We start from the raw sequence: 17,623 nt of genomic DNA, 5'->3' as shown, positions 1-17,623 counted from the left end.
CTATTCAAATTTTACCCACTGATTGTCTTTAAGTATACCCTCTTGCAGAGCTTATGAGATTTACTGGGTTGAATAACCAGGATAAGCAGCTGCATTGGAAAGATCAAGAGGACGGAAAAAATTCATATTGTATTGCTGTCTCACACTTCTAGCTCTGTTTAAGATATAAAGAATTCAGGTTATTGCAAAAGACCTTCAAATGCTTCTTTAAATCTGAAGATTACTCTTATAGACATCAATTTTGCTAATCTGTTAAGCTGACCCAAAGAACGAGAAAACATCCAACTTGTCGAAATAATTGGCGTGGGTTAAATGGCAGTTCTAACTACCTACCTGACAATCTTGAAACAGCCTTGGGGAGCTTCGTATTTTGGCGGCCTTTTGTTTGCTTATCATGGGCGGGATTTTGCTTGGGTGGGCCTGCCATAGCAAAAGAAGCATAGAAAGAGAGAGGCTTAGATGATTTTCAATCAGATAAATGATAAGATTTTGATTCTGAATAAAAAAGCTCGTTATTGACTTTGTCCAAGCCCAGAACAAATACATATCATAAGCTGATAACCGGGTGGCCCTAATAGCTATGTAGCCTAAATTCTGATTGGGAACAGCTTGTGAGTATCTTTTCGACGAAAGAGAGGGAGTAGCGATTGGTCTAATCGGGGATTCGCGTATGCTTAAGCTTAAGTGAGTCATGATACATAAGAAGATGAGAAGTACATCGCGTATTGTTTGTAGGAACAAAATACCTAAAACCCAGGAGGAACCTTTGATTTCTTTTGAATCCTAGTGGAGAACATAAACAACAATATCGAAATGAGAAAGTTTTCATTATGCTATTTCCAGTGCTAAAATCGAGTAAAAATGTATACTAGAATTAGAATGAAATAAAAAATATATCATTGTACTAATCTAGGTAATCATAAAACATTGAATTTGTTGATGTGATGTTTATGTGGATGGGAAATGTAAAACAAGAATCGTTTAGCATACAACAGCAACACATTATCCCTAAGAAGTGACAAGAAGTGCCAGGTGAAGGTTTGTCAGATCTTTGTTCTTGGTGATTCTTGAAAAAATTTCTCAAAATGTTTTGCCAAACCACAAATCATAAGTTTCAAAACAAACAATGTTAATTTTAAGACCTCTATTTGTGTGTAAACCTTTTTTTATCAGCTAGATGAATTTTGTTAAACAAATTCCATTCCACAAATTTAGAACCGCTGTTAAATGAGATCTGATTACAAGTTGATATGTTTTTTCGTTTCGAATTTTCAGAATCCATCAAAAGCACGTTATTAAGTGGAAAACGAGCATGAAAATAACTTACTAATGATATAATTGAAAAAGTCTGGAGTACCCTCTTAACCATTGATTAGCTAATTCTAAGCAAATGTGAACAAATGTGGCTTGTATTTATTCAGCCTGTACCAATATGACGTCAAAACAACTAAAGAGCACAAATGAAAAGAGACATATGACCATTGAATAGGGACTAACAGTTACTGTGAAGTTACTTGGCTAGTTCGATCCAACTTTTTTAAGTGGCTTGCACGTGCCTTGATATCAAAATGGGAAACGTTTTCTCTAAATTGCAGGCAGTCGTGAAAAACACTCGAAAAGAAATTCAACACAGATATTATTTATGTTTGAGTTTTTTTCAAATATTCTGCTAGCATCGATGTATTAACATATCATTATACTGACAAAAGACTTGTGTGTCCGTATCCCTTAAACAATTTTTAAAAAGATCATGAACTAGTTACTTGCTATGGGAACCATGTTGGTTGGCAATGAATTGGATAACACTGGGCCTTGGTTACATCATTTGAAGAGCATATAGAGTAGTCCTTTTCTACTCAAAACATCGAACATGCAAATTGCCTGTCGTTAGATCATTGGCGTAGCGAAAGTGACCGTAAAATTATGCTGAGAGGGCAGATAGAGAGAACCAGATATCTCTCTGGTTCATATTTTAATGATTTCATTAATTCTTTATCATAGAAAGATTATCTTACAGGTTTGTTTAAATTGACATGGTGTATTATTTTCAGTTCTAAATGAAACGCACGAATTTGCATTGTTTGTTGAACTTTTAGCAAATATCATCCCGAGGGTCTCTGAAATATTCGATTCACGACTCAAGTATTCTAATCAATATTGACAATGAGTGTTATACTTAAGATTAAGTTGGCTAACTATCATGCGTAAAGATTAATATACAAAACTGGCTCTAATTGCACAAACATATTTGAAGCTTTAGGTAGCCTATCACCAGTATTACGCCAGATGAAAGTTTATCAAAAATGGGAAAATTACAACATTATGTGCTTTAGATGCAGCTCATATCAATTTAGCAACCAGTAGGGTGCCTGAAAGTGGGTAAAGATATTCTTTGAATGACATCATGGAAATACAAACCAATCATCAATCAACCAAATAACTCGTGATAGCCGACTATTTTTCGTGACCGTTAGACAATTCGACATATTCTTACCACGCAATATTTGTGGAAGATATTATTATGAAAAGCAGTTATACATATTTATAAATTTTAAACGGCTCTTAAAACAGACAAATGTGTTTTGGCTACTGACTGAGTAGATAACAATATTGGACGGTAAAATTTGTAAGGTATTTTCTATTTGGTTATGACCAGTATTCTGTTTGCTGCACGAGAAAAAGCCTTAGTTCAAGAAACTAAAAATAAACCGTACGCAAACACATAATTCAGATATGGCAGAAGCCCACACATGTGGTCACCACTTTCTGAAATCAGAGTCCTTTGTAATGAGGTACCTCTAGATTATAGCGTGTGGGTTTACAATATAGGATTTAAAGGAAAATTCTTAGAACGGCAAGTTGGTATTGAAATATGACAAAATGATAGTCTACAACACCGGTCTTGGATTTCAAAAACAACCCTGAAGTCCTTGTATCTTTGGTTTCTGAATGCTGAACCATTAACCAGCATCATCAAATACTCAGCTATTCAAACTCCATGCAAAGCCTTAGTTTTCTTCATGACTACCAGTTATTTTCTTCGTCAAAGCAGCTTTGTTCTCTTTGCATATTTTTTGTGTCCATCAAAGATTATTTGGCAATCATGGGGTTCTTTTTATCCAAACGAATAAATGAAACCATCTTGACAAGGGCTCTTTAAAAAGGAAAGTGCCGTTTTTCAATGACCTAAAGCAGTGGTGGGCGATTGATTTTCAAAAGGGGCTACATGAGAAACCTGAATCATGCCGGAGGGCCAAACCAAGGATAACTTTTTTCTGTCCAATTACTTTCTCCCAATGCAATAAATAATACCATACAGATATAGATGTTGCATACATTTATTAAAACATGAGATTGTGGTGCAGGTCAAGTGTGAAAATATGTGTCTTCAAAAGTTCATTTTCTGATTGACCTAACAGTCACGCGGGCTGGACAGGGACGTCCAAAGGACCGGACGTGGCTTGCGGGCTGTAAGATACCCTGGTCTGGTCTAGAGCATTGAGGGCGACAATGAGTGGGAATTTTGAACTGTATGAATCCTTTTCTTCGGCAATGTTGACAGACTTGCTCAGATAGTTGAGCACAGGCTCACATAACGCAAACAATGAAAAAAGACAAAGTCTGCTCCATACGAATATTTCATAATTTATCTTTGATGATTATTAGCGTTAATAATACGGTACACCGATAATACAGATACAAATGCGCGAATTTTCCATTACGAAATCTTTGGTCGTATCCCGATGGACTCTAATTATTACAATTTACTTATTTTCACAGTGTATAAATATTCAAAATGAAGGGATGGCTGCCCAGAAACACAGAGACTACCAGCTTCTGCCTTCCTTGTTTGGACCTAAAGCCACAAAATAGGCAGTTACGGCCTCATGATTAAACTAAGTGCGTATATTGCCCTCGGAAAAATTGCTTCTGGTCGATAAAGAGGGAGGCTTTGTGGGTTTTAGTACTACTCGAGTGGATGTTCAAAACCACATCATTGATAATAAGTTAAAACGTGACGTCAAAAATGGTTATGAGCAAAAAAGGATTGAAACATTGACATTTCCTTGAAGAAACTAAGGTACCTGGTGATACAGATATGGCACTAAAGTATCTGGAACTTGGGCTGTAATTCCTTTTGATTAACCGAATGTGAATGCAAATCCTATTCACCGAGTGTGAATAGGGTTGGTACAAGGGTGAACTCTAACACCATTCCTACTTACAGCTATAGCTTTCCCATTTTGTTTGATGTACAAGGGAAAAGGTGGGGTCACAACTTTACGTAAAGACCATGCAAAATATATTTGATGCTAAAACCCAGCTGAAGTAATTTACATGTTTGCTTTTTCTAACGCTCAAAAGTTTATAACGTCTGCAATGCATAACGATGTCAAAAAGAAAAACAACCTCAAAGAAGCAGCTCCTGCTTTATACATTTTGGGTAAAAATATCAATGTCCCATCGTAAAGAAAATGGATCGGTTTTTGTTGAAGAAAGATGCCAGGGGACTATTGATTGACGAAATCTTCATTGTATGGAAAAAACTCACGTCAACCTGGACGATAGTATCGAGCTAATAAAACACCATGACCACGACATAATAAAGATTCCAATGGTCGGTAGCTATATCTTGGAACATCTTTTTGTAAATTCTTTGATCAAAATGCGATTGCCTAAATGTTGAACGTTAATGTGATCGCTATGCAATGAGATCGGAAACTATTCTAAAAGCAAGCAAGCATCAAAATGACGACTAAACACGGGATTATCAGGGATATAAATGCACCTTCGCATTTTCCTGATATATCCCATAGAGTTGAGGTGAACAATTCACTTTTGCAACACAAGTAGTTGAATTTGTTCTTGGAAAGGCTGCTGGTGCTGACATATTAAGATTATCTTTACACAACTACTCTGTCTAATTTTTATTTTACATTATTTCTGGTCATACACTCCCGTCTTGTTCGCACGATGAATTCAAGGAAACTAAAGGGAAATTGACCCTGAGCCAAACGTTTAGGCCTCTTCACTTGTAGAGGTAGTTTTGGGCTCCATTTCAATGTTCGCTTCACAGAATCACGTAAGTTCATCAAATTTCAGTAGGTATTTCATCAATATCTGACTTGGCGTACCTCGTTCGTGCTGGACAATCCCTGAGATTTCATGCCTACTCGAATGAATAGCCGAGTGGTCGCTCTTCCCTGCACACGAATCGGTGGTTGCGGCTGGCTTCGTATCGCCTCATTACCTCTGCAGGATTCCGATCGCAATGCACCTATTTATTTGCAGGCGCAACTCACGACTACCATGTCCTCCTTTTTCTGGTAGACTACTCGATCGTTTGTGTCTAAATATAGCATTGCTATGCTTTTTAGTTTATCGGGCACGCAACAAGCCGGTTTCATGAACTGTGAGTTCATGCTGCTAATAGTACTTTGGATAACGGCGTGACTTGTTGGATTCAAGTGCCCTGGAATAGGAAAGGCGCAGCTTCCACGACAGTAAAATGCCTCGTAGCCTTTTGGTGCAATTATCCAGTTTGTCCATCCGAAATCATCGAAATTCACATACATTTTGCGTCTTCTGCATAAAGCTTTGTTTCGCCGTCTTGAGTGGCTTTTTCGATCTTTCCTTCGACCCCGTCGCGCACCTCGTTTCGTTCGCCCTTTTAGAAACTGCTCTTCCTCGTTTTTCTTTGTTTTATCGTTGGAAAACATGACAACTAGGCCGTTTTCTTTGTCTTTTCGACCCATTTTGTTGAAACCAATTTCATCAGGCGAAACGATGTTGCCATTACTTCTATCGACAACGTACGCCGCAAGCTTCATAACACCGATATTTTTGTCCTTTAGAAGCTGTGAAAACTTGGCAATTTTGTCGAATGAAATCCACTTTGGGGTTGGCATCGTAAGATCGAAAATGTGAGTTGCCAAGCGCATAATCTTTAACCGTTTCGAGACCGTCGAGTTTGTCTTGAACTCGTTGGCATCAGGTAAAATACCAAGTAAGACTAATTGATAGGATTTTCTCTGGTTGAAGTTTCGCCATCGTCGAAACCTTGACGCAACTTTGAAGGGACTCCAGAGTAACCGAAATTCGCATCCAAGCAGTTCTTCTTCTTTCGGCAACCCAGAGATGTCGAAATGATATATTTGATGGAGTATTCGAAAAAGTGACTCCTTGTTTTTATCTGCAATGAGAAATAAGTTTACTTTAGAACTTTTATTGAGCAAAGAGTTTATCCAATTGTAATTATAAAAAATATCCACAGCTGGAAAATGCAGTACCCATAACTGTTGATTGCAACAACAAGAAAAAACAACAAGTTTAACAATTAAGACTAACAAGGTTGCCAAGATAAAGTGCACCCCCCCCCCCACACACACATTACCAAGCAGTTATGTCAACCCCCACCCCCTTTAGCTTCTGTTCCTTGGAAAGCTTTAAATTCTTTGCGTTGGACTTCACGTTTTTGACGTTTCAACAACTACTATCCCTGTGGAAAGCGATCTCAAAGAGGTCTCTGTGGCTTCCCCTCTGACTTAATCAAGAAGGCTGGCGATTAAACTTTCTGTCCCATCGCTGACCATGGCTATGGTAAATTGCCTTGCGTTTTGTTCTAAGGTGGTTTCGTTTTCACATAAGGCAATGATAACTCCATAATGACGAAACACTTTTTATAAACACGCCTCTCGCAAAGGTGGCAATCTCACGGGCTATATCGAATTCAGAAACAACTAGACAGCAATTTTCTTGATTCTCACTAATTCTAGTTAGCATCTTGTCGTATATTTTTCATAACAGAATGGAATTTTGCCAGGAACAGAGTATGAATTAAGAGTTTATTCGCAAGGAGACTAATTTAACTCGACGTTTAACTACCTTGAACGACAACATATCAAAAACCTTTAAGACTTCTGGCTTTTGTTATTACAAACGATTGCAAAAATGTAATGATTTATAATGAAGAATTTACATTAAAAGTTATTCTATACATTAAATGTTTACCATGTTAAGAAGGTTAAAATATTGCATCTTAACCTTGATTATTGAGCTAATTGCCCCTAGCAAAAAAGATTCCTTTTTAATTCCATTCAAATCTAAATTCAACACTTCTAATTAAAAGAGCATGACAATAAGAAATCTATCCTAGTTCTAACCAAGATTCACTAATGAAATACCCAATGATTAGAAAGAGCAGGCTATAGGTTCAGTTCACTAGCCTCAAGGTCGTTCTGACACAGAAACCCACTGAATGCAGAACTAGAAATGCTCCTCTGGTTTTCGCGAAGTCGTCTTTGAATCTCGGGGTATCTTACGGAGAGGAAGGGGGTTTGTTTGGATAGTACGGTCTATCAATCTTTTGTGCTGAACATATCTTCGAATTCTTTTTTAATTTAACTATAAGTTTTTGAATCACAGAACCTTTTTTGCCTTGATGTTCATTAAATTTTTGATATTGAGTCTAAGTTCATTCCTAAACTTCTCTTAATTGAAACCATTGAATGAGAAAATATTTTTCTTGGGTATGTTTGATATTTTCCCCAGAAAATTACATTATTTTCAAAAATAACTTGTGAAAAAAGTTCATAAGTAGTAGAGACTTTGATTACTCTTAAATTACTTTGATAACTTCGAATTATATACTAGGCAAAAATATGTCTGGGGACGAAATTTTAAGAGTGAATTTTATTTGATCGTGTGCTAAAAGCGAATCCTAACTATTTTAGCGGTAACAGATACTAATTTGAAGGAAATCGTTCCGGATTCATCCATTTTCAGCATGGAAGAGCTTACAGTTACGAAAGAGGAAGTCAAAATCAGGTAAGCATTCAACGTATCCAGCCCCGGAAGCTTCTTAGTGCCCGGTGTTGTTACTGTTACAAAACAAGAGTGAAGGTGCCTGACATGGCCTAAACTACGAGAGGGGGTCGGGGGATAGAGGGGTGGCACCTCTCTTGGAAATAAAAATGTCATTGTAAAAACAAGGAGTCTTTTGAGATTTAGGGGTGCTTCTTCGGCAAGTTTTCAGATTTGTCAGCAAATAAAGGATGACTTGCCCACTTTGTCGACAAATGAGTTTGGAGCATACCACGCTCTTAAGCTCCATGGCTAGGCGACAGCACTGGTGCCTTGTTTGAAAGAGAGAGAGAGCGAGAGAGGAATCTTTCGTTAGAAGGGTCAAACAAGAGAATCTGAAGGTGACACAATGCTGATTTGTAAAACTGCCTTCTACTTACAGCACACTATAATTAGGATCATCTGCAAGGGTATTACAGAGAAGTGAAGATTTGATGCAGGTCGCGAAGACGGGGCGAGATTGCATTCTGTTCTCAAATAGGAGGGCACAATCAGTTTAACAACTCGGCAGAGGATTGCTTGACAAGATAACACAAGCCTATGGCATTCACAAACAAAATTGCCCGAATGTGAAATTTGGTCAATGACAAGCTCTAGCAAGGGTGTTTATTTCCCAATATTGGTCAGGCACTTGAAATAAATACGCCTCTTGAGAATAGCTCGTGTGGCGAAAAATGTAAATAAACAACTGTTAAAACATACCATTGAGTATGGCAATAAAGAAGAGGCATAATCAGGAATGTACTACATCATGATGATTATTATGAACAATCTGTAATGATTATGATGATTTTGCCAATGATGTTTACTAATGAAGATCATATGATCAAAGGTGATTGCTGTAGAAAAATACCTATTTTGTGCGTGCCAGACGGTCATCGCAGGTTAGACGATGTATACGTATAGATGCCTCTTAATTCATCCCAATTCCGATTTGAATCGCACAATTAAAGACAAGGCGTGGTTAGTCCCTTCTGACGCACAAATCTCTGCTGGCATATTGGTTATAGGCAATGCATAGGCATTTGCACAATTCAGGGGAAATTTTTGACCTTGCTCATATGACGCTTGTTTTGTATATTGACTTAATTTGCGAAAGGGCGGCTTGCCAAGTGCTAAAACAAACGCGCGGTGAACCCAGCAAGGCAGGAAATTCTTGCACAAATTTGATATGGCGTTGCAAGCTTCAAACCGGTAGTTCTGACATTGCTAGATTATCCAGAGAGATCGGTGTTTCATTCACCGCATGAATAAGCAAGGGAAAATCGCAGCAAGGCCTAGTCCACTTATATACGAAAACAGGGACAAATGACTTGGTCAAATTCAGTAGATATCTATATGACGTCGCTCTTCTCTTTCCAAACGCATACGTAAATATCCCAACAAGTTAATACATGCACATAAATTAAAATCGTGGCAACCCACTAAGCTTTGTGTTAGCATAAAATTTTATCTTGCCCGCAACATCGCACCGATGAAAGAGGAAATGCACACCGTAAGCCCTAGAAAAGACTGCGTTATTTACAGCTGCCAGTTTGTTTGATTGCAATGAAGAGATAAATAGGCACTGCAATGTATGTGAACAGTGTATGAATTGAAAATTTGATTTTAACCCTATCGGCGTGAATTTGGAAGTGAGGTACCGCTCAGCGATGTCGGTAGGGGCTTCAAACTTGAAACAGGTGTTCGATGATTGATATCATGAAATACTTTACGATCTTTTCGCCGCTTTTTATATGTAAATAAAGCCTTCGCTGCAATGCTTTAAATTTCAATGAAATATGATTTTTCATACGAATCATATTATGAAACAAACATGGAGATGTTCCGAAAACATAACTTCAAGGAGAGACCAGATGTCAATTATGGGGTTTCGTTAATAGGAAAGCAATGTTTGGGTAGCTTTTTGACAACTAAATATCTCAAAAGGCACGATGACAGCTGAAATTATGATTCAAGATTTATGGAAGACCTCCAGACCGACGAGATTTGTCTGTTTTGCTTTTCAAATAAGTCGACCCAGCGCACACAGTGTCTCATGATGTCACGCTAAACCAATATGCGGTAATTCAGCCGCGCGGTACGAAAAATTGCCGCGCAAGAATGGCGGGCAAATACTGATATTGATAGTGATAATGTGAGAAATTAATAGTCTTAACTTTTCATTTATTTTGAATATTGAATCAAGTTTCAAAAATGAAAATAAAACGCGACAAAATGATCGTATTTCATAATTTATCATTTTTTTGCGTAATGCTTTCAATATTCTGGCCAGTTGAATATTCACAGGTTGAAATATTGCCAAAACTGGCAAGCACGCTTACTTTTACCAATTTATTACCAGTATTGACACGAGGGAGACAAGTTTGCTTAGGGCACTTTGAATGAGCCAAAAAATTAGCGATGGTAAAAAGTTCACTAAAAAAGAGATATAAGAAAGACAAAGCATATATTGTAAGATTTAGTCCGATGGTAACAAAAATCTTTCGTAGCATGCTTAGGCTGCAAAAACAAGCAAAACCACTCAAGCCCACTCTTTTCTTGGTAAAGAAAAAAATTTGAAAAAAGCAAAAGAATTATCGACCAAATGTATTTAGGGAAATCAATAGTTGAACGGATCAGTCTTTATGTGATGCCACAAGTGTGTCATGGACTCCTATTGTGAATTAAGTGACTAAATTTTGTATCATTCGTCTAAAAGCACCGATGAAAGTATTGGTTTAACAAAAAGTTTTTCAAACTTTAGCTTCCAACTCATTGGTGTAATTGCCCTACAGAGCGAGAGCAGCAAACAGCCTGTCGACATTAAAGTGTTATAAAGCAACACACTTCGATGATGTCGACTTCTCATAGTGGTTTTCATGCCATTCATAGAAAGTCTGTGCCACGGTGAAAGACCAGGGAAACGTTATATATGTGGGACTCTTCGTGAAAATTGTCGTAAAACTTTCGTTTCGAAACAAATGGCCGTTTCTGAAGAGTTCCCAGGCTGTGTTTTTGACGAAAAAGCAAAACAAATAGACACGGAATAGACATGGAATAGACATTTTATTTCTCTAAATCTCCGTTGAATGAAAAATGGCTAATGAGCCTTCTTTTTCTTCGCGCAAACAGCCTTTTAAGTGGAAAATTATAAACAATTAAGGACATAATACGAAGAAATGCATGGCTACTAACACTTAAGATTGAAGTCCTATTGCACAGTGAATGTGTGGGTAGATTAAGGGATTGAAGCACTAATGATGGTTTCAAACAAAATGATTCGGTAAACTTGAGCACATGTGTATGTCTCATTGAAACGACTAATCCCAAAGTGAACAACATCTTAAGTGCTAGATCCGAGTAATCAAACAAACCAAGGGCCTGATCTCCGCAGATCGTGACTTAGCAAAGATAAGTGCTACCTCAAGATTAAAAATTCAATTTCCGATTTCAAAGGTAAATAGAAAGAATATTCTTGGCTTTGCGCAACGGATAGCATAGCAGATTGAAAAGGAAATAATAGATATTTTGGTATGGTACATCTTGTGACTGTTATGATGTGCGCTGGCTGGCAAGACAGCGTAAAGAGAGGTTTCAAGTTAGAAGAAAGAGGTTCAAGTTGGAATTTTAAAGATATATAGCGGAAGTATAAGAATTGAGCACACCTATTGCGAATCTTCAAAATATATCTGATCATTTCTTGGGCCAGTTAAGTACCAATGAAAATATCTAAAGGAATATGAAAATAGACTGCTGTGAATGACAGAATATGGCAATCTGTCTAGTCTAGTCAATTGACAGGAATTGTAAATAAATGGTGGCTAAAGAGTGACGTGTCATTTACAGGACTTGAGAGATTTGAGGGTATACTTGTGTTAGACTATTGACCTTATGACCAGGTCAAGAGGTAGAGTTTGTGAATAAAGATAGTTGACAGGCAGAGAGCAACTCGAAGCAAAACGATTAAAATAAATCCAACTAGTTAATAGCAATCGGAAAAGGCCTTTTAATAACAAGGCTGTTGCTTTCGTAGTTTGACAATGTTAAATTTTTTTTCAAATAAAGCGAATGAAGTGACTTCTAAGCTAGAAAAAGGCTTCACGTCGTAAATATTCGAACTGTTAGAGAGGTGAATGACTGACCTTGCAAGTCATCCATAGAGGTTGAATATAGATGTTTAACATTAGTGCGGTGAAAAGTACCGTTTTTGCTTGTTAATCCAACAGAAACCACACTATGCCATTTTTCGTAGCCAATGATAAAGTGCCAAGAAACAATTTAGGCCAACTTTTGGACGGAAATGAGCTTATGGTTTCGTGGCACAATGAGTGTTTGCCAAGTGTAAGGCTGTGTTACAACAAAAAGATAAGGAAGAAACTCAAATGACAGCGAATACACTCTTTTTTATAAGAAACTGGCTATAAGAAACGAGTATTGGACAGTCAGAAAAAATTAAGAAACTTCAGTACTCGAAGCAAAAATATTGAGAAACTATTAAATCGTGATAAAACTGAGAACAACGAAATTTTGCAAAATCAAAGAACATGATTGCCCTGATGGCCTAGAAATCAAGACACAAGGGATAAAAATATACTTCCCGCGTCTAAATACAGCGTCAGAATGGAAGCGAATCTCTTGACGTGAAAAAAGGTGACGAACATTTCATAACATCATTCATGACATCATAATTAAGAAACTCTTAAGAAACAGTGAGTATTGAAATTTCCAGAACATTAAGAAATTGGAGTACTCAACATCGATCTTTGTTTTTTATAAAAAAAATGAGTGTAGCTTGTCAAAGCACCTGACTCAGCTTGATGTTGTTATTAAGCAAAGCTTTTTTCTTTAAAAGAGTTGGGCCTACACTGGCCTACATAGATTCTTTTCTGAATCGAAACAGTAATGAAATAAGAAACATTTTCTTATCCGTTCAAAAACCAGGCCTTCGATAAACTTAGCTTTTAGAACTAAAGATTATACAAGATTAAATATATCATACGAATATAACATAAGCATTTTGATAGTGGGTCTGGTAATGGAAAATTTTGACGGCGATTTCGAGATTTTCACCAAAGATTTTGAGATGGCTCCTCCACAGCAAAAGCTGCAAGGGATCCAAGAAGTGAATTTATACGGTGAATTAGCAATGGTCAACTTAACTTGTGTTCGTACAAAATTGGCAGATTTACGGATCAACAAAAAGATATTTTTAATAATTAAGACGTGAATTATATAAATTGTGGTCGGTTTTTCCCAAAAAACAACGTGATGTTTCAAGCAGATGTACGTCTCCAGACAATTCAAATGTTAAGGATTATGGAAGGGTTATTAAACGACGTACAAAGCCTCAGCAACTGACTTCACTTTTACTTCTGGTTTCCTGTCATAAAATTATCAAGTCTTTCAAAACACATTAGGAGTTGTTTGTCATCTTCCCACACCCTCTATCCCATACTTCATAATTTTATTGGAAATAATGGGCTTAAAGCATTGTAGGATTCCAGCCATGAAATTGCACAAAATATCACCCACAAAAGGGGTGGCGTTTTCAATAATTTTAAATTACATGTTAAATTACATTATGTCATGACCACCAAGGAAATCGTCTGTTATGACATTTGTAGTATTTTCAAACTTGCAATTAGCCCAATTGCATCCAGCATGTTAGATGTGCAACAGCAACAACAGCACTGGTTAGGAAATCACAACATGAAAGCGAGAAGGAAATGTGATAATGGAAGAGAAAGGTGAAGGAAAAAAGGGCAGGATGTGAGCATGGCAGAAAAAGGTGAAGGAGAAAAAAGTGAAAGAGAAAAAGGACTGTCATTGCAAGAAGGTTGTACAAAGTATCACCAAAAATATTATAAAAACCATTCTACCATCGACTAAAACACCACCCCCCCCCCTCTCTTCAGTGTTATTTCTTGTCAACATACGAAAGCAATTAGGATTAGGTTTGAAGCCAAAGCAAGTGGGATTTGTCTATTACGCAATATTTCCAATGTCCTGTCAAATTGCTGAGTAAGGAGGCTTAGGAAAGACTGACGTCATCAGCCTCACATGAGCTATGGCAGCATGACTCATTACAACAGAATTTTAGGTATCGAAAAGTAACAGATATAATGAAACCGGAAAGTGGTAGAAAAAGTTTTTTTGATATCAGAGTGCTTTGAATGGCAAATCGGGTTTGGCTATATGGTGATGCTGTTGTGTTGGTGTCGGTATGCAGTACTGCCGATGTCTCACGCAGCTCTTCTGGATAGGTGGAATTATTGAGCTGAGAAGTGATATAAATAGGATGAAGTAGTTTACGTGGCCCTTATCTTAAATCTGATTTGCTGAAAATTGCCAAATAGTGATATTTTGAAAAAGGGACTAAAATTGGTAGTAAGGAAAACTTAATTAAAGCTAGAAGAAAAAGCGCTTTACCAAGTAGCAAAAAACCTATATCCTTAGGCATGCAACTGATGCTGGTGCAAGATTAAATCTCTTGTGCAGAAGAAATAAATTTCACGACTCTTTTGCTGATGCAACGTACAAATTTCATGCCATTTCCAAGAAACGTTTCAGGAACTCGTCTTAGCCTTCCCCAATTTCAGAGAAAATACTGTTTGATGTAAAGTTTGGCATTAACGTAAAATTGACACTGATTTACACTTCGAGCCTATATTTAAAAAATGTCTGTATGTAAGATATTAATGTATCCTCACACAAAAGTATGTAACGGACGTTTCAAGATTGCAAAAAAAGCCGTGCTTGCAAGTCTTGGGTGAACACGTGCCTTGGATCTTGTGGAATCGCAGTAAAAAGAGCTGGTAGAAATACTTTGCTGATCCTTAGATCTTAATCAAAACCAGGTGTCAATTTTACTCAGGAAATGCGGTAAGTGTGAGAATAAAGTCCTATGCTAGGTGACGATTTGATTCGGGAACTGGTGTTTTAATGTCAAGATCTATCCACCGAATATTTCAAAAGATATCGCTTCAGCTCTCCTATCTGTCTGTTAACAAAGTTTTGTGAATGGTTTGCTCGACTGGACACTCGACTCGCCTACTTCTAACAAATTTCCCTATTCTTGTTACCCGGTCTAACAGAATAACGGTAGCTATTAAGACAAATGCCTGCGCTTTCAACGTGTTAAACTCTCGCCCCAGGATTCGAGTCTCAAATACTTGAATTTCAAAAACTGGGCTTTTTGTCTGTGGTGATTCAGGAGCTGTTAGAAATTCTGAACCACTAGGAGATGATAATAACCGAACTTTCAAGCACATAGTAATTAAATCCCTAAGACCAATGCGACATTTTTTCATTCATTAATTCCCATGAAAGCTAAACGATCACGTCACAATCCTGACATTAAATACAGAAATTCTTATAGCAACAAGAATTTGCCAATGGAAAGAAAAATAATTAGACTTAATATAAGTCTCACAATGATATAAAGGTTAGTCGAGCCACAGTATTAAGGAAGGAAAAATGCGTTTGAGAATGAGTCTGAAGATGGTTCGCTTTCCAGCCTCAATAGGCGTCGAGACTACGCTCACTCGAAAACCACCATCAATAAACATGACAGCAATATCCACATCAATTACATTTTAAACATCTTTGTTTTTTATCGTTTTACAATCTTTTTGGTGGATATTGCAATCTAAATTTTAAACGATTTAGTTCTCTGGAGTGGGAAATCCATTTACTCTGAATTTGGTTTTAAGTGAATAAATATGTAGATACCGCAACGCGAGAAATATTACACTGGAAGTGATCGTGTGCCTTGTGGATCGAAAGATTTGCTTCTAAATCCATGCTATAGTTAATTCACTGGCTGACTTCCTAGCGGTTCCTAACTGTCAGAAATCTTTCTCACGATATTTTAGCAAAGTCGATATTCATAAGTTTGTCTTGCAGTTTTCGATATTCATAAGTTTGAATGTCGCTCAGAAGCTTAAGGTTTCAATTCTACGGAGAGACCCTTGATTTGAAATTGACTGATTGGGTTGCTTAATGCGTTCTGAGGCATTCATGAAAAGGCTACACTACTGTGACTAATGTTGGGGAAATAGATAGATGAACCTAGAAATGAACCTAAGTATATTTGGTAAAAAAGGATCAAACTAAACATATGACTGATGAAGTTTACAAAATTTTGTACATTTTAAGGACAGCTGAATTTTGAATGATTAGTGCAAACTTACCGGTGTCCATTATTCCACGCACGGTGTTAATTTTGGTTCTTCGCGCCACATCACCATCGCCGCTCAACAGCGAGTAAACCTCGATCATGTAATCGTGCGGTGTGAACGATTTGGATGGTTTTCGCTTCATGTCCATTCCAAACGAACGCAGCAGACTTTCTTGCGTCATATCAATGAGAGTCCTTGTGATGTTTTCTTCTGCAGGACGGTAATGTCTTGGGCTAAATGTTCCTGCTGTCCAAATACATGTAAAGTATGTCATTAATGGCAAAAGTGAAACAACAAAAGGGTGTTTTTGCCCTGCCATTATTGAAGATTTTAACAGCTTGTGCAGCACCAGTGACCAGAATCACAGCAGCTAGTGCCAACCAGTTCCAAATAGCTCCAAATGAAAAGAGACGAGATTGGAACAAAAATGTTACAGATGACTAAATCCTCCTTAGATTTTGATTATAAATCCGATATTCTTAAGATATCAGCTAAATAAGTAACTTTAAAGAACTGCTCAGATTATAGCAAATATTTTACACACTTCTTCCAACTGGGTCTTGATCAGCAAGGTTCGATGATAGAGAAATCGTTTATGCGCCCGACAACTTTGAGGCTCTTTTGAACAGAACTGGTCAATATCTGCGATTTTTATACTGGCCCACGTTGGTAGCACAAAATCCCACTGTATTGTGCCTTTATATGTGCTTTCCAGGGTCAAGTTAATCAAATCTCGGAATCCTTTGTTATTCGTACACAAAATCCATTGTATGTTCTAAATTGCTCCACCTTCTAGCATCTAAATCGCGAGATGACGGGTGTCATTCAAAACCACATTCATATCCCTGATTTGTTTCAAATAACCAATTGTTTACTATAAGACGAAAACGCAATTTCTCAAGCAAAAATTCTAATTTCTCTCCTTCCACAAAAGTATGTTGCGTTTGTGTGATGTGAAACCGTTCTATTGAAGAGTGTGCGTCGAACAACCCAGTCCAGTGACCTACCACTAGTGTTGAGAACGTGTTGACGCTATCCGCACCAAGTGTTAAACCTTCAGGATGGCGAGAAAATTAAAAAGCTATGCACCCTGTGATTGGCCAACAGGGATCCCGGATCGTCCACTAAGAACCTTACTAAAAATCGGACCACAAATCAAGGAAGAGAAGCTTATATGTCATATAGCGAAGAATTGTGAAGTTTCCTTTCGATAAATCGCCAAAAATAATTAAGTAAAAACATTATGAAGAAACAGTGTAGAACAAAATGAAAAAAAATACTTTTCCAATATATAAATGTAATGATTCTGCACAAGAAGAAACTATGTATAAAGTGAACAATCAACACGAAAGTTGGACCTCCGGATCCACAGAAAGTGATTGAGAACGATGTACTGTAATCAATCAATTCTTTTAGAAAGTTATTATATTATATTATATTATATTATATTATATTATATTATATTATATTATATTATATTATATTATATTATATTATATTATATTATATTATATTATATTATATTATATTATATTATATTATATTATATTATATTATATTATATTATATTTTATTTTATATTATATTATATTATATTA

The 17,623-nt window shown here is 36.9% G+C and overlaps 1 protein-coding gene across 1 annotated transcript; it reads right to left on the bottom strand.

Moving 5' to 3' along the window:
* Positions 1 to 3,622: 3,622 nt before the first annotated feature.
* On the bottom strand, positions 3,623 to 17,082 carry LOC135689563 (growth/differentiation factor 6-B). The gene is made up of 2 exons (XM_065206819.2): positions 16,038 to 17,082; positions 3,623 to 6,193 (listed from the first exon to the last, which is right to left on the bottom strand). The coding sequence occupies exons 1-2, from the start codon at positions 16,342 to 16,344 to the stop codon at positions 5,283 to 5,285; spliced, it is 1,218 nt and encodes a 405-aa protein (XP_065062891.1). The 5' UTR covers positions 16,345 to 17,082; the 3' UTR covers positions 3,623 to 5,282.
* Between the last annotated feature and the right edge of the window lie 541 nt (positions 17,083 to 17,623).

This window comes from Rhopilema esculentum, chromosome 5 (genome assembly GCF_057945365.1).
Source record: "Rhopilema esculentum isolate cy_ngs chromosome 5, ASM5794536v1, whole genome shotgun sequence".
Lineage (NCBI taxonomy): Eukaryota > Metazoa > Cnidaria > Scyphozoa > Rhizostomeae > Rhizostomatidae > Rhopilema > Rhopilema esculentum.
The sequence above is the reverse complement of the archived record's forward strand: the minus strand, read 5'-3'. Positions and strand labels throughout refer to the sequence as shown.

Coding starts and splice junctions, on each gene's coding strand:
- LOC135689563 (XM_065206819.2), bottom strand. CDS start 16,344: ATGGCAGGGCAAAAACACCCTTTTGTTGTTTCACTTTTGCCATTAATG. Junction 6,194..16,037: donor GCGTGGAATAATGGACACCG/GTAAGTTTGCAC, acceptor TTCTCATTGCAG/ATAAAAACAAGGAGTCACTT.